Below are 24,748 nucleotides of genomic sequence, written 5' to 3'. Positions count from 1 at the left end.
TCTGACTGTACCATACTGAAGTGTAAACTTAGATTTTTTGTTCAAAGCTGTGGAGTGGAGCTTAAATCACACCTCTGAACATAACTTACAGCTGCAGTATATTTAGTTTCATGCCTTCCTTTTAAGTGATACTTAGAGGCTGAATGGGATCAGATGAAATCTAATCTGCATGCGACATATCAAATTAGTGCTAAATTATTGATGCCGTGTTTCGAGCCACTTTGGGATTAAGCTTTCACGCTGATGCCACATGAGCCATGAATAACGTCAAGTATGTTGCACTGTGCCACTATTTGCGTACATTTGGTCACTGCCTCTGTAAATGAAAATTGTAGGTCATCAAATAGAGATGGTAACCAGAGAAAAGAAGCATTAATAGGAAGGAATTTAAGAATCCATTGCTCAGGAGCTGTACCAATCATTGTCTTCTGATTTTTGATTCCAAATTTACTTTTTACAAAGTTTCTGGGCTTATTTGTGTTATTGTGACTGTAAAACTTTGAATTTATTTTTCAACTTCCTCTCCTCCCTGAAACATACATGCGAAAACATTTCTTCACAGGATAAATAATTGTGTTGGAGAGGACAATCACTGGCTCTTCCTACTGCTATGTTTCTACACAGAGTTCTTGAGTTTCCTCACATTAGTCTTCAATTTCTGCCAATATTACTACCTCCAACCTCTAACAAAAGTAAAAGAGGTAAGACGTTTGATTCAATGATTCCTCTTGATAATTTTACAGTGATGTTATATTTCAAATATGTCCTTTTTGCCCCAAGCAGTTACTGAAATGCAGTGAGTTGCATTATTTGAACTGTTGTACAGATCATGTAGCATTTCCACTCTGGACACTTCTATAAATGATTTATTTGATATGTGGTTTCTAGAAAAATTGATAATGCACATACCAACACTGGTCAAGTGGGTGCATTGGCAACCAACTCTCTTTCCCCAAAAAATGGCATATCGTGCTTCAAAAAAATAGCCTTACAATAATTTTCTAGTATTATAATTGACGGAATGACCCTATGTAGGCACACACAGCTCTCCATATGATGCAAGATTTTCTTTTTACATTTGCAGTAAAAAGGTACATGTATTGGGAGTTGGTCGCCTCTCTCCAAACATTAATTGAAGCTTACAACCTGGAGTATTCACCAAAGTGTTTCTGAATTGCTGAAATAACAATTTGAGGTGGAACCTCTACTTAGTTCCACTAGTTTTCACGGCTTTTAAGTTTGGTTTCTCATGTGAAGGGCTGAACACTGTTATTGAAAATATTTACGGTGATTAGCACATTTACGGCTGCTCTAATCAAACTCTGTCAGATTAACACTCTTAATTGCATCTAGTAATATTTATTAATGGAAAGAACATTTTTTTTCTATTTAACTGCCTGCCCAGCGCTGGTTCATTCAAGATTTTATGCCTGTGATTATGCAAATGAATGTTAGCAGAAAATTGAATCGCTCCCTAATCGGTGCAACTTCAAATGTGGAAAGGAACTGCACCCCTTTTTATTTTCTGTGTTTGCATTCGAGCAGTAATGCCATGCAAAAAAACCCTGCCATGTATGATAAAATTTGGTAATTAAAAAAAATGCTTCATTCTATCTGCTTTCATTTACCTTTGGTTGCAACATAAAACAACTTGTCCAGTGGTTTGCTATAACTACAAGAGCAGTTAATTGCTGGAGAAACAGAATTTAAGGGCTTAGTTTGCAACATCAATCAATGCAAGGATAATTATACAGTGATATTATGTTCTCCTTTGGTATGCAATGATAGTACTGTTTTCACTGACAACTAAAATTTGGAAACATTATTCTGTAAGTAGGTTACTCACCCTGAAAACTTGCAGCTGTATTGGAAAAAGAGTTGAGCATCATTTGTCGATGCAATGATTTTTACAAATACTTCCATTTTTTCGTAATTCATCCTATAACCATTGGTTTGTTTCTTTGGGGCACTGCCCCAGGGGTTTACAATAGTTTTTATGCTCTTTTGGACTTTGTTTTAGAAAATGTTCAGGAAAGGATGTCACCTGAGAATTTTTCTTCAGTGTTGTTTTTCCTTCACACAGCTAGTCCTGTTCTCTTCACTTTAACTGGAGTTAAGAAGTAACATTACACTGATTTTCATATTGAAATTAATTCCAAGTATGACTACAATTATATTGAAAACTAAAGCAGGCTGATGGATAATGTTTCTCTTGCTGAGGGTTATTGATATGAAACCTATTACAATAGTTGCAAGGAACTGACAACCAACAAGGCACATAAATGAAGAGGGTTTATTTGGGGAAAAATTATCCATATACGAGACAGGGATAAGAACACTTACAAACTCCACAACTCCCGGACTTCAACTGCCAGAAAGCCTGTGCTCCCGTTTGCTATTCGCACACCTTGCAACTATTAGCCAGGTGGGTCATGTGACTCCCAACTTAAAGAGACATGTTAGCATATCTACCTTTTTATATTAAGGTAATAAAATTGCTTAAAACCAATGCAGTATCATTTCAATCTTTTTAAATTAGTGCTGACTTCTAATGTTACATTATTTTCTTCCAAGTGCATAATACCACACATGCTCGAAATCGGAACTAAAAACAGAAAATGCTAGAATTACCTCGCAGAAAGAAGCAATGTTCACATCAGACAAAAGGTTATCTGGTTGAATTGTAAGGGGCTGTGAGACAGGTCTCACACCTCTCACAGATATGCTTCCCATATTCTTTGCAGGGGCTCATTCTGTATTGATCCTCACCTTAACCCAACTCTCACCCTTGCTTCCAAGTTCCACACTCCAGTAAACCTCCTCAGCAGCCAGGCCAAACCAGGTGAGGGTAGTCCTCGGGTCTCCTACCCTTGATACTGTATGAATTTACCAATCTTGGCATACAAAGTCTGATTCTGGCAGACTGGCCAGATGAGACCAATCTAAGGCCCAACTGTTTTGGAAGTGGCTGAGCAGCATGTTATGGAATGCGTAGAGATTGACAAGACACAGAAGATGTACTGATCACCCGATATATCCTTATCCATCTCCAGCTATCCAGACTCATCTTGCTGCTGAACCAAGACAGGTCTGGATGGGAGAGACGTGAAGCTGATGATGACCAACTCTTGTTCACTATAATCCAATTCAAACACACAGCGTGTTCACCATCTTTCTATCATCTGTAATCCATCTTGTGTCTGTTACAAGTCCTGCGGCGATGGGGAAGTGATGCATAGCAAAAGAAATGGATTGGCAGGGACCATATCCGTGAACCTGTGCACAGGCACCTCAGCCCATAGGCCACAGGGTTGTTTTTCATTAGAGTGAAGCAACAGTGGAACTTAGCAGCCCCCTGAGTGACCTGAGCAGTTCTTTTCAGGACACTGCTCATCATCTTTGTCTGATGAATGGGCTGGAAAAGGTGCCTGAAACATTTTCTGCTTCACCTCTTTGGCCAACAGATCACAGCTGGCAGGTATCCCATCAAAGCAAGGGTAAGTCAATCTCAAAAATGGAAGTAAAGGTAAACCCAGTCATCACTGGCACATGGAATTTGTGTCATGAACGATGCCACAGCTGACAGACCTGAGAGAAGAATTGCTTCTGGTGTTGGAGAGCTGGTTAGGTATAATGTCCAGGTTGCTGCCCTCAGCAAGGCTGAGGAGAGTCAGCGCGAGAAGGTCAGTGCAGGTTACCCATTCTATGGAAAAAATAATGCATGAAACAGGTGTAAGCTTTGTTGTCATGAACCACCTTGTTACTAAGTAAACTCACCTTCCCAAGGGTGTTACCAAACATCTGAAGGTGCTTAAACTCCCATGTACAGCAACTGGCAAACAACTCATTAGTGTGTACATCTACCATGACCCAACTCTGATGACATCAAGGATAAAACCCAAAAGAACCTCCACTGCTATTGCATCAAACTCAAACAAACTAATCATTCTTGGTCACTTCAATGCAAGAGTTAGTGCAGATCACCGGACGTGGGAAGGAATCATCAGAAATAATGGGGTTGGTAGTTGTAACAGTAATGTTCTCCTTTTGCTGAAGGTGTGTGTGGAATGTGAACTCTTGTTTGGCAACACAATTTTCCACTTCCTCATCACAACAAGATGTCTTTGATGCACCCCTATTCCACTTCATAGGTATCACATCGAATATGAAGGAGTGACAGGACATGCGTGTAATGAATGCCATGTGCAATGCTGAGTGTTGGATTCACCACTGAGCATTTCAAAGCTAACATCAAGCTCTATCCCTCTCCATACCCTCAAAGCATCAACATCCAGAAGCAATGTCTCAAAGCTCAAAGAGACTGTCATGAAGGATTCTCTCTCGGAGAAACTCAAGAGTCACTTGGTATATTGAGAATGGGTACTCACTACATTGAGAATGACTTGATAACCATGGGGAGTATCTCCCACTGCTCTAGAAGTCCTTGACCCTACTTCTCATAAACTTCAAGATTAGTTCTGTGAAAAAGCTGAAGTAAGCCAGAAACTATTGGATGAGAAACATCACCTCTACAAGGTTTATCTCAATGACAAGTCACCATTACCCAAGCATTATGGCTACCAAAATAGGCACAAAACTGTCAAATGCAAGCTCAGAGAAAGATAGGACAATTGGCTGAATAAGAAAGCTGGCACATTTCAGTCACATACAGACCACAGAGACTCCACAAAGCTCTGAAATCCCTCAATGGATCCAAGTCCACTGATTTATCATCTATCCTTGATGTTGATTGGTGTTAATTGATGTTGAAAGCCCAAATTATATAAATAGAGGTAAAGCACTTTAATCATATCCTCAATTGGCCTTCCTTCATCAATGAAGAAGTAATCAACAGGTTGCCCATCAAATGGTTTCTCAATGACAACTCTAATCTGCTAAAAAGAACAAATGTAATCAAACTTCTGTCTATTGGCAAACTGATGTGATTCCAGCTGAGGTCTACAAGATTGGAAGTCAATGCCTGTTTAAGGAACGCATTGAGCTGTTTCAGTCTATGTGGAAGCAAAGAACCATCCCACAAGAATACAAAAATTGCTCCGTTGTCCACCTGTACAAGCAGAAATGATTCTGCCAAATTTTGCAACAATCATAGAGAAACTTGTTCTTCTCCATCACCATCAACATCTTTGCCAGAATTATCCTGAATTGCTGAGTTCAACATCTCAATGAGGATCTGCTGCCAGTGCAGTTTCAGAAAAGGTCAAGGAAACACTGGTATGGTGGTTTAGGCAGCTCCAGGAGAAATGCCAAGAAAAGAACATGGACCTCTGCTCAACGTTTGTTCACCATTGCCAATCACTAATAGTGTTTATAGGGCTGTGTGCAAGTGCCCATCCTTCTCAACATATTTTACTCCACAATGCTCTCCAACATCTTCCATGATGGTGATCCTGGTATTAAAATCAAATAGTGAATGAATGGAAAACTGCTTAATTTGATTCAACTCTAAGCAAAGACCAAGGTCTCCAAGGACTTGCATGTATTCTCGCAACATTCAAGAAGCATCTGAATGAGCATTTAAATTACCTTGGCTATTGGCCAAGTGCTGGTAAATGAGATTAGTACATATTGATATTTGATGGTCAGCATAGACATGGTGGCTGAATGGTCTGTTTCTGTGTTGTATAACTATGGCATACATAGTCTTTTTAAAATTTATTTATATTTGAAAGGTTTTTATTATTGAAAGAGTTTATTACTCTTGGTAAGCTTTGCTATTATTGGTAAGGTTTGCTATTATTAGTAAGATTTATTGATACTGAGGAGACTAATTGATACTGAGGAGATTTATTGATAGTTGTAAGGTTTATTAATAGTAAGTTTTATTAACAATAGAGGTTTATTATTTGCAGTAGTAAGGTTCATCAGCAGAGTAAATTTTATTGCAGTTTTAAAGTTTATTAACTAGTAGAGAATGGCAGGGTTGCTCCAATCTCTAGAGTGGATACCCTGTGTTATGGAAAATTTCACAATGCTTCCCATCTCGTGATGAACCATTTGAACAGGAACGTTGCCAGTTGAGTCAGCTCTAAGTTTGAGAAACAAGATTAGGAAAAATTACAAAGCTTTTGAAGATGCAGAGGCTGTAGAATATGAAATGAATCTGCAGGATTTCAAACAAAAAAAGTGATACATTTTCACTAATCCTAAAATCAAACGGTGAACTGACATGCTGACATGACTTGAGAAATTCCCCAAAGTTTTAATTATGGTCACTAATGGGATTTTCATAACGCATTTATGTTTTTTGTTCTGAATAATCTAAAATTGTTTTTAGGACTCAATTAGGTATTGTAATCGATTAAAACTAAAATCTTCATTGAGTTGTGTGAGAATGACCATCTTTCAAATCCATGTCCTTAATATCATGTGTTAAACCGAGATTGTTTTCTTCCGTTCCAAAAGGAGTTATTTGTGTTTCGGCATGAGCTGGCCATGTTACGGATATCTACCTTGATGGGCATTGTGATGTTTGGAGGGATGTTCGGCCTCTTTTATGGTCAGCTGTCAAATGTTCTGGCAGTAAGTAAGAGTCATGTTATCTTAACGTTGAATCATTTTGCCTAACCTGTTACATAACACTTATTACAATTTGATGAGATCCAAATCCTAATTGAAGTGTTTTGTCATTGCAAACATACCTCTCCGTATTTGATTTGATTTGATTTATTACTGTCGTATGTGTTAATATACAGCGAAAAGTTTTGTTTCTTGTGTGCAATACCGTTCATAGAAAAGGAAAAGAGAGAATACAGAATGTAGTGTTATAGTCATAGCTAGAGTATCAGAAAAATCAACTGAAGACATGGTAGATCCATTCAAAAGTCTGATGGCAGCAGGGAAGAAGCTGTTCGTGAGTCAGTTGGTACATGACGTCAGACTTCTGTATCTTCTTCCCAACAGAAGAAGGTGGAAGAGAGTATGTTCAGAGTGCGTGGAATCCTTAATGATGCTGGCTGCTTTTTCGGGGCAGTGAGAAGTGTAGACAGAGTCAATGGATAGGAGCCTGGTTTGCTTGATGGATTGGGCTTACATTTGTGACTTTTCATAGTTTCTTGGGCAGAGAAGGAGCCATACCAAGCTGTGATACAATCAAAAAGAATGTTTTCTATGGTGCATCTGGAAAAGTTGGTGAGAGTTGCAGCTGACACGCCAAATTTCCTTAGTCTTATGAGAAAGTAGAGGCGATAGTGGGCTTTAAATAGATTACAATAATAGAAGTACGAACAAGTATAATATTATAGTCTACTTAAAGAGTAAAAATGAAGAATTCATCCCTTATATCATAGAAATTTCCTGTAATAAAACGGAAAATGCTGTAAGTACTCAGCAGGTCAGTCAACATCTGTGTAGAAAGAAACAGGGTTAATGGATGGAATTTTCCAGTCCTTTGCCACGGCAGGTTAAACAGCGGGAAAGTGGGTTGGGGGGAGGTTGGAAACTGGGAAGTGGGGAGGGGCCCTGACAATGCAGCTGGAATACTGCTAGAATCTTCTGCTTCCGGTGCCATGGCATGTTGCAATTTCTGCCAGATGGGGCTTGTGAAAATGTGAAGGGGCGTGAAAGCTTTTGCAAAGGAATGTGGAAGTCTGCCTAGGGAAAAGAGTTCAGAAGGCAATTGAGAATTCTGGGGGAAGGGATGTAACATTAAAGAAGATAATGGAAACTAGGAGGGTGAGGGTGTGATGACATTGGGTGAAAGGACACCAAGGGTTGGGTAGACTGCCATCCTCTGCATGGGGACTTCTATGTAGGCACAGATTAGCAGCCCTTCATCAACCAGCAGGCAGAAGGACTCCTCTGCCTCATGTGCCACCATGTTGAGGGGTTCTGCATCTCTGCCTGACTTTCCTCTGTCTCTTGTTGCCTCTCCAGCATCTCATGGAAGGCCAATTCCAGAAGCTGGTCATTGGGTGTGAAACTCAGATGTCCCTTTCCCAACACTTCTGCAAGTGTCGATGATCTTGGCTGACCCTGCTTGTCCTGCTGAGGACAGGTTCCATGTAGTGACCACCAGAATATGAGACCCTTCCTAAATTAGAACTGATACTTATCATAGTGTATGTCGTTGGGCTGGTGGTGCATGCATTTTCTTCATCAGCTGGGTCCTCACTCCTCTCCAGAGTTGTGTTCGAGCTGGATAGGTCTTCCTCAGTTTGATGCCTTGCCCTCTTTCTGGTAGAACCTGCAAGTGAGAGAGGATGAGATGAGTGACTGCATGAGCTGCCTCCACAATGGAAGAACCCTTGACCCTAAGGTTTCTATGAAATGCATGGATCTTTATTGGCTGGAGGCTACAAGCCAATCTCTCCATCTCCGATGGATTTACTCCACTCCCCCATGCTAGCTGCGGTGATTGGCACGCTAAATTGACTTCAATGTCGGGGAATTAATAGGTTAAATATTTGGGGTTCCGGGAATAGAGCCTGGGTGGGGTTGTGGTCAGTGTAGACTTGATGGGCTGAATGGCATCTTTCTGCACTGTAATGATTCTACAATTCTATGAATATACATTAAGCTGTTTCCAAAATATTATAAAGTCTATGTCATAAACTTATGAATTTGGAATTCATAATGTATGAACTTTGAATCAATATTATGAATTTGTGATCATTAGCACTGCACCAAGCAGCAAGGAACCAAGGCCATCTCCTCCCCCTACACATATATAAAAGCATATAATCCATCCACTGGAATATATACTGATCTATATCACTGACTTCAGTCTGCTTTACATCTCAATTGCTGCTGAAGGTTCCACAAATAGGCAGCCCCACCTAACATCTCAATACATGAGGTCACCTCTCTTAGTTGTGTTCTGGCCTGGGCTTTCATAATCTCAGGAAATAGAAGAGAACTCAAGACTTGAATCTCAATAGGGTAAATGTGAGGACACATCATGCCCCCCCAGCCACACATTTTATCGTGCGAAGGTCTTTGTGCAACATATACAGTCACAGATTTCATGGTCAGTGATGACACACAACCCCGAATTTGGTTTTATAAAATGTACAATAGTCTTTCCACAGTCTGTGCAAAAACTAAATTGCGAAAGACCTGAAATTGTTTTCAAAAACTGTGATTCCACCTGAAACTGTTTTCAGAACATGCTACTCCAAGAGCTTTTCAAAATTGACATTAGAATTGCTAGACTGTCATCAGCTGAGTCTTCTATTCACCAGTCTGCTAGTAAATCTAATTTACCTCTATTGTTTTTCTTCCCTACATCTGTTTGGCTGAAATATTATCTAATTTTGCTAAATTAGCCAAATGTTGATCTGAATAAGAGTGATCGAAGAAGTGTCCAGAATGGTGTTTATTACTTGAGCAATGATATGCCCATGGTTTTATCTGGGCTCCTTTCTTTAAAAAAAATGGAAAGTATTAATCACCAAGCAGTGAGCAAATCTATAAAAAAAACTGGTTTATTTAGCAAATTTAGATGATATCCTTTGTCCTTAATGATTAGATAATGTTCTTCAGGGAAGGAAATCTGCCTTCCTTACCTGGTCTGGTCTATATGTGACTCCAGACCCACAGCAATGTGGTTGACTCTCAACTTCTTCTGGGCAACACGGGATGGGCAAAATTGCTGACCAGCTAGTGATGCCCATGTCCTATGAATGAATAAAACAAAACACTTCGTTCTTAATTCATTTACGGGATGTGGGTGTCACTGGCCAGGCCAATTTTTATTGCCCATCCTGAATTGGATCGCTGCAGTGCAAGATAATCTTACAGGAAAAAATATTGGGTATGTTATCACTTGAATTTAACAAGATAAAAACTGGCTCAAAAAAATGGGATGACTACTGCAATATGGAGTACTTGCAATGAAAGTTTCTTCAAATTACCAGAAAAATTGTGGGTTTTATTCCAGCACACTGTAACGAGATTCTTCTGATCCTTTTTAGAAGATTGAAAGACAATTCAACCTGAAACCTTTTGATCAAGAGGTGCATGGTGTGAAGCTGTAAGTTTTCCAAAGTGCTAATTGTACCTGGGTAATGGTGACAGGTGAAGGTCAAGGAGTAGTGAAGGTTGAGGTAGGGATTTGTGATGGCAGAGTTTCTGAGGGGAGAAATTTGAAGGAGAGAGGGGCCTGAGTGCATTAGAAGCGGTGAGTTTGGATCCAGCATGGCATCCAAACAGCAGTCAAAATTCAAGTTATGCAGGCTGGTTACATAGCAAAATGAGGATATCTGTGAAAAACAGGGTATAGAGAGGAGGCAATAGAAATGAGTCTAAGATTAAATTCAGAGGGTCCATTGTGAGATTAAAGTTGGCATAGTTAGGGTGGAATTAGCTTGGATCATCTTTGAACTGATGGTCAGCCATGATCTTATTGAATGCGGAGAAGGCTTAAGGGGCCTAATAGCTCCTAGTTCTTATGTTTACGTGCAGACTTGGAGACAAATCTGAATGATGAGTGAGCCAGAAGCTGTTTAAGAGTAAAGTTTTGGAGAGCCAGGTAATGTGCTGACTCGATCCTGGGGTGAAAGTTGGTGTTGAAGTTGGAGGTAACCATAAGACCCAGAGACGACAAGGAAATGAACTTCAGCTCCACATTTTCCCAAATTCTCTTGTTTCGGAATTGTTTCCTTGGTTTGGAAAATAGTCATTGAAAGTCTATTACCTAAAATGACAGGAGAGATAAACTAGGAGAATAAATAGAACTGAAAGTCACTGATAAAACTGATAGAACTGAATGTTTATCCTAGGGAAATGATCAGAATGTGTTGGGATTGAACATGAACTGATCAGAGAGAGCTAACACAAATTTATAACTGGTTATTAAGGTTGAATGGAATTAAATGATTATCTTCAGAAGGTGACTGACATTGTAATCAAAGAGACGTCTCTGGATGTGATTAATTTAGAATTCCAGAAGCCGTTTGATAAATTTTACAAATGAGAGTGCATAAGAGATAGACATAATTTATTAACATGAATAGGGATTTAGTTTGGTACCAGGAAATTGTAAATAACCACAATCACAAAGGAATACAAAGAGATACAGTACAGGTATCTCTCTCCATGAGAGAGAGACAATTAGTTATAATTTGAGGGTAGCGCTCCCTGAGTGTGAGGTGAGCTAGGCCGCCATGAAGCTTAGAGTGAACCCACACCTGTTGGCATCATTCTGCACCATATCTAGATACCTAACCCACTGAGCTAAGCAACTGTCAAGTAGCAGATGTGGAGTAGAAATAATGGGCATGGATTGAAATTGGCAGGGTGTATGCGTCCTCTTCTCTGAACTGGAGCCTGAGCTTTTCACTATTTTCATAAATAACAGATGAAGGAAACTGGCCAGTGAAACAAGAGATATATATCAAAGATTGCTGATGAGTTAGGACACACAATAAATAAATGAGAGCAGAAAGTTGCAAAGGGACACAAAAATTATGTGAGCGGGCAAAACTGTGGCAGATGAAGTTCGGTGTGGGATGTGTGAGGTCCTACTGTGTAACCAAACCGATGTGACCAAGTCAGATCAGAATGTTTTCAAAATGGTGGCAAGCTCAGAACTGCACAAAGACAAAGAACATAGAAAAGTACAGCACAGGAACAGGCCTCTTGGCCCGCCAAGCCCATGTCGATCATAATGTCCTACTAAACTAAAAAAGCCCTTCTGCCCTTACTCAGTCCACTATTCTCTCCCTATTCATGTATCCAACCAGATGCCTCTTAAATTCATTCATGGCTGATCATCCTACTCAATGGTCTGATCCCACCTTTCCACGATATTCTTTGGTTCCCCTTTGCCTCGAGTGCTATAGTCTAACTACGGGCCCAATTTTACCATTTTGATTCTAAGTGCTGAATCTGCGTGCAATTCAGATCCAATTAGAAACCTGTTCATAAGAACATAAGAACATAAGAAATAGGAGCAGGAGTAGGCCATCTAGCCCTTCGAGCCTGCCCCGCCATTCAATAAGATCATGGCTGATCTGTCGTGGCTCAGTTCCACTTTCCCGCCCTCTCCCCATAACCCTTAATCCCTTCTCTTATCAAAAACCCATCAACCCGCTTCTTAAAAATATCTAGCGAGGCAGCCTCCACCACTTCAACGGGCAGAGAATTCCAGAGATTCACCACCCTTTGAGTGAAGAAGTTCCTCCTCAACTCCGTTCTAAACCGCCTCCCCTTTATCTTGAGGCTGTGCCCCCTAGTCCTACTGTCTTTTTTGAGCGGGAAGAGTCTCTCCACCTCTATCCTATCCATCCCATTCATCATCTTATACGTCTCAATGAGATCTCCCCTCATTCTTCTAAACTCTAACGAGTACAAGCCTAGTTTATTCAGCCTCTCCTCATAGCTCAATCCCCTCAACTCCGGTATCAGCCTAGTAAACCTCCTCTGCACTCCCTCCAGGGCCAAAATATCCTTGCGCAGGTGCGGCGCCCAAAACTGCACACAGTACTCCAGCTGCGGCCTCACCAATGCCCTATACAGCTGCAGCAAGACCTCCCTACTTTTATATTCAATCCCCCTCGCTATGAAGGCCAGCATCCCATTCGCCTTCCTGACCACCTGCTGCACCTGCAAGCTGGGTTTTTGCGATTCATGCACAAGGACCCCGAGGTCCCTCTGCACCGTCGCCTGCTGCAGGTTTTCGCCACGTAAGTAATAGTCCTTCCTACCATTCTTCCTACCAAAGTGGACCACCTCACACTTGCCAACATTAAATTCCATTTGCCATTTCCTGGCCCATTCGCCCAGCCTATCTAGATCCTTCTGCAGACTCTCCACACCCTCCGCACAATTTGCCGTTCCCCCAATCTTGGTGTCATCAGCAAATTTCGACACCCTGCACTCGGTTCCCTCCTCCAGATCATCTATATAAATGTTCCCAGGCGCCACCATACACACTTAGCCTGAAAAAAAAATTGAGAGTCTGAATCGCGCTGTGATCGGGGCTTAACGCGCCTGAAATGCTGTTGCTCCGATCGGAGCCTTCAACTATGCATTTGCAGTAAAACAAAATTGAAAAACGTTCCCCTGTCACATCGCGCCCAGGCCACTTTACCCACAAAAAGCGGGTAAAGCAGCCCGGGAGCAAAAAGCAGGAGCGATGGCCCCCCACAGATACTGCCCCCCCTCCCCACAACAAACTGTCCCCCTTATCCATCCAGCCCCCTGCTACCCAGACCAATCGTGACTCCCTGCCCCCTTTCCCACTCACCAGACAATGATCGAGCCTCCCTCCTTCCCCTCACCAGAGAACCATCTGCTTCCCCCTCCCCCATCAGAGAATGATCTGGCGCTCCCCCCCCCCACCCCCCCCCCCCCACGCCCCCCCCGCCCCCTGCCCCCACACCAGAGAATGATCGGACCTCATTCCTCCACCCCCTAAAACCATAAAAAAGACATCTGAAACTATAATTAAATACCTATCCAAACTTACCCACTACTTATGGATCATCTCTTTGTGACCTTTACAAGCACATACGGGTCTGTTTGTGAACAGAACTCTCACTCACCTGATGAAGGAGCAGTGCTCTGAAAGCTAGTGGCTTGTGCTACCAAATAAAGCTGTTGGGCTTTAACCTGGTGTTGTGAGACTCCTTACAGATGTGCAATCAGAGGACTTGGACAGCTCAGTGTTAAAAAAGGGAGGTAGCGATAGAGCAAAAAGTTATAGGCCAGTCAGTCTAGCCTCTATGGTGGGAAAGTTACTCTCAATAATTCTGAGGGACAAAAGATATCTACACTCAGATAAAACCATAGAATTCTTAAGAGCAGAAGGAGGCCATTCAGCCCATCAACTCAGCACTGATTGTCCAAAGTGCATGTCCGTTTCACGACCCCACGTATTTATCCTGACACTGATCTGCCTGATACTAAGGAATAATTTATCATGGCTAATTCAACCAACCTGAACATCTTTGGACTGTGGGAGGAAACTGAAGCACCCAGAGGAAACCCACACAGACACGGAGAGAAAGTGCAAACTCCACACAGTGACCCGAGGCCGGAATTGAACCTGGGTCCCTGGTGCTGTGAGACAACTGGCCACAGTGCCACCTTTGCATGTTGCACGTCCATTGTTGGCTATCACCATTAATATTGTGATTTATTCTTCAGAGCTGTTGAAAAGCGACGAAAGGCCCAAAAATTTGGTCAAAAGTGTAATGTGAAGAATAGTGAGCTATTTTATTTGAAGTGATGCAGTTATCCCACAAGATGGCGCCATTTAGTTCTCAGCACTTCATTCCATGCTCTTGCTGACTGTGAAAGGCAACTGGCGGCCTTTAGATATGTAAGAATTTTCATCTCTGGAATGCCATGGACAATAATCTCTCTATCCTGTTTAATAACTTCTCAAAGATTATTTCACTGACTATGTTAGTCTGAAGCTCTTATTTTCAGTATATCTTGATGCCAGGCCGAAATAGCAGCCACTTAATCTGGCCAAGAAGATCAGCTAACTACTGTCTCCAAATGCACAAGTGGCTAATAATTAAGCTCTCTGGATCACAGTGAAATTTACATTGTGGCATAAATTAGTGTTACCGCAGAACATTTAATCTACTAACTTTCACTTGGAAAATCCAGGATTTTTCATTTGAAAAATAGTGCAACTCAGCAGTTGGAAGGTTATGTGTTTTCCAGTAGAATCAAAGGCAACAAAAGGGAATTTTTCCACTCTGCCTTGGCTAATTCACAAAACACCAACAAAAGGCTGTCTGGGAGACCTTCATCATTATTTCATTGACTTTGTCCTGGGCCGTGTTGAAGGCTGCTCCTACAGTTGTAGCAAAAACAAAACTAAGTGAAATTAATTATTTAGCTGATTTTCAGCCAAATTGTTCCGTGAACAAATGAATGTCTCTTTTTAAAGTTCATCTGATTTGATTTATGATTATCACGTGTTTTGGTACAATGTGAAAAATATCGTTTCTTGCATGCTATGGAGACAAAGCATACTGAAAATAGGGGAAAAGGATAGGGTAGGGTGCAGAATATATTGTTACAGTAATAGCTAGGGGTGCAGAGAAAAATCAACTTCATACATAATAGATCCATTCAAAAGTCTGATGGCAGCAGGGAAAAAGCTGTTCTTGAGTCAGTTGCTACATATCCTCAGACTCTTTTCCCGACGGAAGAAGGTGGAAGAGAGAATGTCTGGGGTGCCTGGGATCCTTGATTTATGCAGGCTGCTTTTCCCAGGCAGCGGGAAGTGTAGACAGAGACTGGTTTGCATGATAGACTGGGCGACGTTCACCACTCTTTGTAGTTTCTTGCAATCTTGGTCAGAGCAGGAGCCATACCAAGCCATGGCACATCCAGAAAGGATGCTTTCTACCGTACATGTGTAAAAATTGGTGAGAGTTGTAGCAGACATGCCAAATTTCCTTAGCCTCAGTAATTTAGTTCAGGATTACTTGTCCTGATTTTGTTATCTTCTATCCTGTAAGGTACTGATTTCTCCTGGGGTGTAGCTCCCAAGGGTGTGAGAGCTCATCCATATAGAATCATAGACTCCTTATAGTGCAGAAGGAGGCCACTCAGCCCATCAAGCCTGCACGGACAGCAATTCCCGTCCAGTCCGTAATGCCATAACCCCACCTAATAAACCTGCTAATGCTCCTGACACTAAGGGTCAATTTAGCATGGCCAATCCACTAACCTGCACATCTTTGGACTGTGGGAGGAAACCGGAGCACCTAGAGGAAACAAACACAGACACAGGAAGAATGTGCAGTCACCACGTAATCACCCGAGGCCAGAATTGAACCAGATCCCTGGCACTGTTAGGGAGCAGTGCTAATCACTGTACCACCGTGCCACCCAATATCTTAAAGCTGACTTTAAATTTGGCTTTGCTTATCTTCATTTCTAACTCAAATATTCGAATCTCCTAACTTGAGATTTAGATATGATGAGAGTGCATTTTCTGTAATAAAAAGGGACCTGTCAGGGAGATGAATTATTTTTTATTTTAAGCTCTGGCCAACTAATCAATAAAACTCTGTAAATAACCCTGGAAAGGAGATACTTGGCAAAGAGAGAAACTTCCCTTGGGCTGTCTTTGCACTTATTAGAAAAATCATGCGATAATTCATTTGTAACTTGTACCATTTTACAAAAGAAAATGCTTGGTCTGTCCAAATTAAGTTAGTAGATAATATACTGTGGTAACATTGATTAATAGGATGATGCAAATTCCACAAAAGGGGATTAATTGTGACCTAGGGAGATTAATTATTAACTACTTTTCCCTTTGGAGACTTTAGCTAGCTGAGGCCTAATCTTATTTGCCGGATTCACTGATCTTTATGACTGATAGCACGAATATCTTGAAACTGCAGCCTTTCAGGTTAATATATTCAGTCGAATGATCATAGAGCAACCAATATAGAGAGCAAATGTAGCAATTTAGTCAGCTTTTTTAATTCATTTTTGGCACATGGCTGGCCAGCATTTATTGCCCATCTCTTGTTGTCCTTGAAACTGAGAGGCTTGCTAAATCATTTCAGAGGGAAGTTGAGAGTCAACCGTATTACTATGGCTCTGGAGTCATATGAAGGCCAAACCAGGTAAGAAGGGCAGATTTCCTTCCCTAAAAGACATTAGTGAACCAGATCGGATTTTCCAAAAATTGACAATGAAACTCATGTGTGACATGGTCATCAGTAGATCCTTAATTCCAGATAACTTCTATTTATTGAATTCAATGCCATGGTGGGATTTGAACCCTGGTTCCCAGAACATGAGCTGAGTTTCTGGATTAGTAGTCTAGTGATAGTAACACTGGGCCATCACATCCCCCATTGGAACATATAATAGTTTTTTAGGATTTTTGAGTTTATTTTCCTGGTATTTTGCTTTCTGGCCCATATTCATTACAGAGATTACTAATTATAACATTTTTATATGATAAGAAACTTAGCAAAGCGGTAAAGTGGATTGAGGATAGTTAGAGTTAGTGGGTGGGATTTTACGGCCTCACTCATCCCGAAACCGTAAACTCCTGACCAAGGTCAATGGATCTTTCCATGATCCGTCCCTCACCTGTTCTGATTCCTGTGGTGGACGGGACAGTAAAATTCTGGCCATAGAGTTTTACAGCACAAAAAGAAGCCCTTCGGCCCATCATGTCTGTGTTGGCTATCAAACACCTATCTATTCTAATTTCATTTTCCAGCACTTGGTCTACAGCCTTGCATGCTCTGGCATTTCAAGTGCTCGTCTAAATGCTTCTTAAATATTGTGAGGGTTCCCACCTCTACCACCCTTTCAGGCAGTGAGTTCCAGATTGTCAGCACCCTCTGAATGAAAAAGCTTTTTTCTCAAATCCCCTCTAAATCTCCTGCTCTTTAACTTAAATCTATGCCCTTTGGTCATTAACCCCTCGACTAAGGGGAAATGTTTCTTCCTACCCACACTACCTAAATCCCTCATAATTTTACACAACTCAGTGAGGATCCCACTCAGCCTTCTCTGCTCTAAAGAAAATAACCCCAGTCTATCTAGCCTCTCTTCATAGACAACATCCTGCTGAATCTCCTCTGCATCCTTTCTAGTATAAACTCGCCCTTTTTATAGTGCGATGACCAGAACTGCGCACAGTACTCTGGCCGTGACCTCACAAATGATTTATGCAGCTCCATCATAACCTCCCTACTATTATGTTCTATGTAAGAAGTTTCACAACACAAAGTTAAACTCCAACAGGTTTATTTGGTAGCACAAGTCTCACTCCTTCTTCAGGTGAGTGAGGAGTTGTGCACACAAATAGAGCATATACAGACACAAATTCAATTTACAAGATAATGGTTGGAATGCGAGTCTTTACAGATAATCAAGTCTTAAAGGTACAGACAATGTGAGTGGAGAGAGGGTTAAGCACAGGTTAAAGAGATGTGTATTGTCTCCAGCCAGGACAGTTAGTGAGATTTTGCAAACCCAGATAGTGTAACATGAACTCAAGATCACAGTTGAGGCCGTCCTCATGTGTGCTGAACTTGGCTATCAGTTTCTGCTCAGTGATTCTGCGTTGTTGTGTATCGCAAAGGCTGCCTTGGAGAATGCTTACCTGAAGATCAGAGGCTGAATGTTTGTGACTGCTGAAGTGTTCCCGGACTGGAAGAGAACACTTTGCCTTTAGATGTTTCAGTAAGAACAAGGAAGGTGGTAAAAGAGGGGGAGGTGTGACATTGTTAGTCAGTGACAGTATTACGGTGGCAGAAAGGATGTTTGATGAGGACTCATCTGCTGAGGTAATATGGGCTGAGATTAGAAACAGGAAAGGAGAGGCCACCCTGTTGGGAGTTTTCTATAGGCCTCCGAAAAGTTCCAGAGATATAGAGGACAGGATTGCAAAGATGATTCTGGATAGGAGCAAAAGTAACAGGATAGTTGTTATGGGGGACTTTAACTTTACAAATATTGACTGGAAATGCAATAGTTCGAGTACTATAAATGGGTCAGTTTTTGTCCAATGTGTGCAGGAAGGTTTCCTGACACAGCCTGTAGATAGGCTAACAAGAGGCAAGGCCACATTGGATTTGGTACTGGGTAATGAACCAGGCCAGGTGTTAGATTTGGAGGTAGGTGAACACTTTGGTGGTAGTACCACAATCCGGTTACATTTACATTCACGATGGAAAGGGATAGAGACTGCCAAAAACCAGAATGTGGGACTAATCATAAGTGCCCTTTTAAGGAGCCAGCATAGGTACCTTGACTGGATAATCTTGTTTTTGTGATGTTCCTTGGATAATTATTGGCCAGCTGGGTACTGAGAATAACTTTGAATTCAGTCCCAAATGGTTTACCCCGTACCCTTAGACTGAGATCCCTTGTTCTGGATTCCTCCGTCTTTGGTAACATCCTTCCTGCATCTACCCTATATCACCCCGTTAAAATTTTATTGGTTTTCATGAGATCCCCTCTCATTCTTCTAAACTCCAACAAATATCCTCACTGACTCAATTTCTCCTCATACATTAGTCCCACCATCTCACCTCATGTCCCAATACCCATTCTTGTATTTGCCTGATCTCAAAATTACCACCTCCTAACGATATCTGAATTCTCTCTCTGGAGAAAATCGCTTTTTCATAAGGCTTCCCTTGTAACTTATTCCATAGTCGAATACTCTTCATTTGAAACACTCATTTCTACTTTTGTTTTAGAAATGGATCCCTGTTTATCAATCCCTTTGTATGGTATGAACAATTTATCTCCATTTTACAATGGAGAGAACTTTTGACAGTTCAAAATATAAAAGTTGTTTTCCCAATGTTATCATCACAGCATCACCAGCCCCCTCCCTGCCTCCCGAACCCCAACCAACTTATTTTGCTGCCTCCAAATGTCAAATTCCAAAATTACAGAGCAGTCCAACCTTTACATGTCTCAGTATGACTCAATGGTTATTCTCAAAAGAGAGAGTCATTAACTTGGTACACAATGCACAACTATGTAAAATGAGCAATTTCTCTGTAGATGTGAGCACAACTTCAGTGACATTTTTGAAATTTGGAAAAGTCTGCAGCATTTTTTTATTTTGCTGCTTTGGTGTTTAATGAGTTGTTTACCTCTAGATGGAGCTAATAGTAATGGTTTGCTTTATTAGAATAACCCAGCTTTGCTGCATGGTTTTGTCACACATGGATTTTATGTTTTCTTTTGTATTCTTACACTTTCTCTTACTGTTCTTTGTCATTCGTTTCTCATTTTGAAGTACATCTACATTGATCGGCAACCTGTAGCAGGTATATTATTTAGAACGTAGATGAGAATGGTAAATAAAACACTGGGACATGTTTTCAGACCTTTATATCTTTTTCTCAATGGAAGAAGGTGGAACAGAGTGTACCCGAGGTGCATGGAGTCCATGATTAGGCTGGCTTCTTTCCCGAGGCACTGGGAAATGTAGATGGAGTCAATGGATGGGAGGCTGGTTTGTGTGATGGACTGGGTTACAACCCTTTATAGTTCCTTGTGGTCTTGATTAGAGCAGGAGCCATACCAAGTGATATTAAGCTTACCCATGTTAACATTGGGAGTCTGATGTGTTCTATTCCTTGATTCAGCAAAAGGAAACTGGCAGTAATTGTGGGAACCACTGCATAAGGATTCGTTGAGATTCTGGTGGGAGTGGTAAAAGAATGGTAAAAGCCCAAATTTTGGCATCAGTGGCAAAACATGGAAACCGATTTTGAAGAAAGCGGCCTACAAAGATTTAGGGATCATTGTGAGTGAAATCTCCTTTGTTGACAGCAGTTTAAATCTGGCACCAAGGCCAGACGATGTGTTGGCACACAACAGTAATGTTAACCAGACAGCCAAACAAACTGAAGTATTCACATTCAGCAAACTAAGAAGTTAAAAATCCTGGAGAAGGATAGAATTCTTGACAGAAATCTCTAGATTTTAACGTTGTTCTGCATATTTGGCGTAACTCCAGAAAGTGATATTAGTTTCAGTGGATTAATTATGATGAGTGGTGTTATATTTTTTTCTGTCATTGCGACCTCAATATCTAGGTCAACAAATCAGAGATGTTAGCATTGATCTCATTGCAATGAAGAGCAGTGAGGAATGGATTTTTAGGCTTTCAGATAGAATTGTAGTTCAAAGAGACTGTATACTTTTCTTCCATGGATCTGTGCTACTGCACACAATGGACTGAAAATTGCAAGGTGATTTTTATTTCAGTTCCATTCCTCAGAAGGTCCATGTACTGAAAATTGAACACTTTGAATGCAGAATGTTAAGCATACAAATAATAATGTTCGTATATGTTATTTACAGCACACGTCTGTACTTACTAAACATGTCCAAACCATAACTTGAAGCTATTGCATCTGAAATATATTCTGAAAGCCTGAACTATTTATTAATGTTGTTCTTTTTCTTGCCAACAGGATACAACAACTATCGAAAGAATGTCAAGTTGCTTCGATGAGAAGTGAGTACTGAAGGGAGCTTCACGGAGTCCCTCTTATATGTCGGGGAAATGGTTTTGCATTGGTAGAAATATTACAATATTGAAGCTGTTCATTTAGTCCGACTCATTGATAATTCAATTTTCACCACCACATTACCACTCCAATTATTTTCTTTGAGTTCCATTTTTGTGCAGGGGGTAATTTGTTGTTGAAATTTGAATGATGAAAACATTTACATTAAACAATTTTGAATTAATTTTTTTGGTAATTCATGCTTTTGAAGTGCAAGATCAACTAATGGATTAGAACACCCTACGTAACAGAAATAATCTGCGGATAACCCAGTCAAAGTAAAGATTTGATGATAGTGCCTTTCATAACTGAAAATGTTGCTGTTAAAATTTGTTTTGTGGATACTTCCACGCAGTCAATAAAATCATCTTGATTGTCACTATGTCCTTAACAGTTAAAAGCCGTTGTTTTGAAATATACAACTCGGTCTACTTGTGTTTTTAGAAATTATTTAGAAAACACTTCTTTCAATTTCAAAATTTCAAATAAAGGAATTGGAAGATGGCCATTAACTTCAGCACGCCTAGCGTTATAAAGGGATTGAATTTTAAACATGTATTGAGTCATGGTGAGCCAACAGCACTACGTCAGTCAAGCCATTGTTCTTCTATGACTGTAACACTCAATGGGGATTGCTGCTTCTTACTAATGCTCTTATCTGTAGATTGAAGCCCAGCAAGCCATGGCAGCAGACCTTCTCAGAAGTGTTTGGCACTCGCTGGAAGATCCTGTGGTTCATTCCATTCAGGCAGAGGCAACCGCTGCGAGTCTCCTACAACCTGGCCAATCACGTTTAACAGATGAAAGCTGAAAAGACGAGTTCGCCTGTGTCAAAGTACTTAGCAGAATTTCCAGTGCTACTTCCATCCCCAGATTCAAATTGACACTTCTCTCCTAGCAACAGTAGTGTGTCCGAAGTAATATTCCCGAATAGAACTTTTGCTTGTTAATGGGCTGTGTTTCAGATCCAAACAAAGCATATTGGGTATAACCCTTTGAAAATATTAATTGTCTCGGAAACATTCATAAGCAACCAATTATTGTTTATAAGAGATATAGGGATATCGTTTATTTAAACTTCCCAGCCAATTTCAGCCCAAGGGTTAATGGGAATACCATTCTGATCAAAAATGCTACACTGATCATTTTGTTCTAGAGACTTCTTCAAATAAGCATGTCTGAATAGTTCAGTTTGTGAAAGGTGCTAGCAATATTTTACAGTTTAATTCTCAATCATGAAGTAGTTTTGGATATATCAATTGAAAATATACACTGCTGGGAAAAATTCTGTCTATCAGGACAGGAAAGAGATATCAGTCTTTGTAATAATACATGTTAGTACGAGAAAAAAAATGCGTAAAGCAAATTGTTTGGGATTTTTGGATGAGTTACATTGTGGTTTTAAAGTATGTTGTTTTACATGTGACTTTCTCTCCTGATTAATTTTTAATGTTTTTGTACATTCCGTTTCTCTAATTCATTTATACCAATATTTAACTTTTGTATCAAACGTTGCTGATGGGATTAACTATTATTTGTTATTCCTGAGTGTTATAAGACCATTTTTTTTTAACAAAATGGGAAAAAATTGAGAAGACTGAGTGCTTGCTAGGAATGTGAAAATTCTCCTTTGGAGAGGATCAGGGAGTGCCACAGATTGCTTGGAGGAAACGATTACTGAAGTTTATTTAAGTGTGGTAAAAGTATAATAAAATCAATTTGGCCAGTCCTGTGGGAAACGGTTTACAGGGAAGCAAATCAAATTGAAGAATGTTTAAACAAGTGCCTATAATTTAGTGACTTCTATTATGACAGTGCAATTGTCTTATCTTGAGCAAATCAGGAACCAAAGATGTTATATAACTGTTCGGACCAGCTCCAGTGATTTTTTTTTTGGAAGAAAAAGTACCCTACAGTAATTTGTTGCAATAACTTTATGTTCTGATTGTCAGATCATAGTTTATCCTGATCTCTCTCCATAGTGACTATGTATTTTTTTTTAATTTATGTGAATTGCGGAGAGCTTGTGTCTCTAGTCCCTTTAGGGGATATCTGAGCATGCCATGCACAGTTTTATACACTGCAGACGTTAATTCTTATCCATCCTCCAATCAGAAAACTCCTTCAGAAATACTGATCTCTGTCACACAAGTGATGGGAAACAAATAGCGTTACTGACTGTTAACTGATAATTTACCGGTAATTTTAGCAACTCTTTTTATGTTTGGTAATTCTCAGTGGAATGCTTAATCTCTGTTGCATTACTTTGAAAGTTGAAGTAATGTTGGTGGATAAACTCTCACAAGCCCATGATTTTTCCCAATTTTTTCCCTTTCTATTGTGAAGGTACTGGTTTACACAAGTGTACAGTTTACAGGTAGCAGCTTTCTTGATCGCATCAAAATAACAAAGGCTTTGTTTAGAAATCTAGACAGCGAGTGGCGTTAAAGCTATTCCCATGGAGAGCATCACTACTGTCCTTTCCTTGTGCAAGCACTTTCCAGCAGCAATCACTGGATTGTAATTAGGACAAAGAATGATCAAGTTCCCCCACCTATTTAGACCAATGGCATGGATACCAATTGCAATTTCTGTACTGCTCATTCAGTATGCTTTGTGCACCCAACATGTGAACTCCCGATCTGCTTTGTTCGAAGGGAATCTGGTATCACATTTATTCACCGGAGCCATCGGAGGAGTTTGCACTCTGCAAGACAATTTAACAGGAGCAGAGTGGCTGAGTGGCACAGTCACATTGTTACATCACAAATTACACTTCTTAAAGAAACACTAGCAGCAAAAAACAAAGCATGATTACAACTTCCACATTCAAAGTGGTAATGTATGTTGCAATGTTAGCTGTGCTGATCAGCTAGTGTGGCACTCAGCTGGAATTTTAAGATGGGTTTGCCAGGAGCTGACAAACCTTTAATGTTACAATTTATAAAATGTGCCCAGTTTTAATAAACACAGTTTGTTGTGTACCATCCGTCAAAATACTGTGCTCTGACAAATGGGTAGTGACTTACATAATCAAATATATGGGAGTAGGTAACGAGGTTTGGCATCCTTTCTAGATATGTTTATCATTTGTTAATGTTGAGCAGTGTTTAATTTAAAAGTGGTTTTGGCAATTATAAAGTTGTGTCTGTAGAATTCCCTATTTTATTCAGATATGGTGCATCTCTTCAAATGTCAGTTACAGTGAGGGGTGAAAGAAAGCAAATTTTACAGCACGTCAGTGGTCAAGTTATGTGTGTGGTTTGAATAAAAATACAGCTATTTTCTTGTACCATGTGAATTTTTTTTTGGAACCAACTATCTTGTTCTTGTGTGATGGTTTACTCCTGCTTAAGAATGAATGGTTACTGTTTGACCTTCACTTCCACCTGGAGTGCTAAAGCTATGGGTGGCATTTTCCATCGTTCAACCTAAGGGCAGTGACAAACAGTTCCAGCAACACCATTCCCATTGACCAGAATGATGGGATCCTGTTTCTGATTCTGCACTTAGAAGCTCATTAATTGTGCACAGGGAGGTATCCCGCTGAATTTTCTGGCGGAGTCAGGCACTCATTCACCCATCTACGATCAACTGGCGGGATCGAAGATTCCTGCGCCACTTGTAAATACCAGTTTCATTCTCTCCGACCCACTTATATCTACCCAACCACAAAAAATGCCCACAACCCAGAAGAACAAGGTCAGGAGCATCAAGAAGAAGACTGCACTGTGTTTCAGCCACCA

The 24,748-nt window shown here is 40.5% G+C and overlaps 1 protein-coding gene across 4 annotated transcripts in view; it reads left to right on the top strand.

Moving 5' to 3' along the window:
* Positions 1-24,294, top strand: part of zdhhc21 (zDHHC palmitoyltransferase 21) — an 84,656-nt gene extending 60,362 nt beyond the window's left edge. For all 4 annotated transcript variants that reach the window (XM_080188535.1, XM_080188534.1, XM_080188536.1 and 1 more), the window contains 4 exons: positions 563-701; positions 6,427-6,543; positions 20,907-20,950; positions 21,667-24,294. In XM_080188535.1, the coding sequence (XP_080044661.1) occupies positions 563-701; positions 6,427-6,543; positions 20,907-20,950; positions 21,667-21,799 (433 nt within the window). In that variant the 3' untranslated portion in view covers positions 21,800-24,294. The remainder of the gene's footprint in view (positions 1-562; positions 702-6,426; positions 6,544-20,906; positions 20,951-21,666) is intronic.
* The last annotated feature ends 454 nt before the right edge of the window (positions 24,295-24,748 follow it).

Source organism: Carcharhinus amblyrhynchos, chromosome 5, assembly GCF_965287045.1.
Source record: "Carcharhinus amblyrhynchos chromosome 5, sCarAmb.v2.hapA, whole genome shotgun sequence".
In the NCBI taxonomy this organism is placed as follows: Eukaryota; Metazoa; Chordata; class Chondrichthyes; order Carcharhiniformes; family Carcharhinidae; genus Carcharhinus; species Carcharhinus amblyrhynchos.
This window is presented reverse-complemented; position numbering and strand designations above follow the sequence as displayed.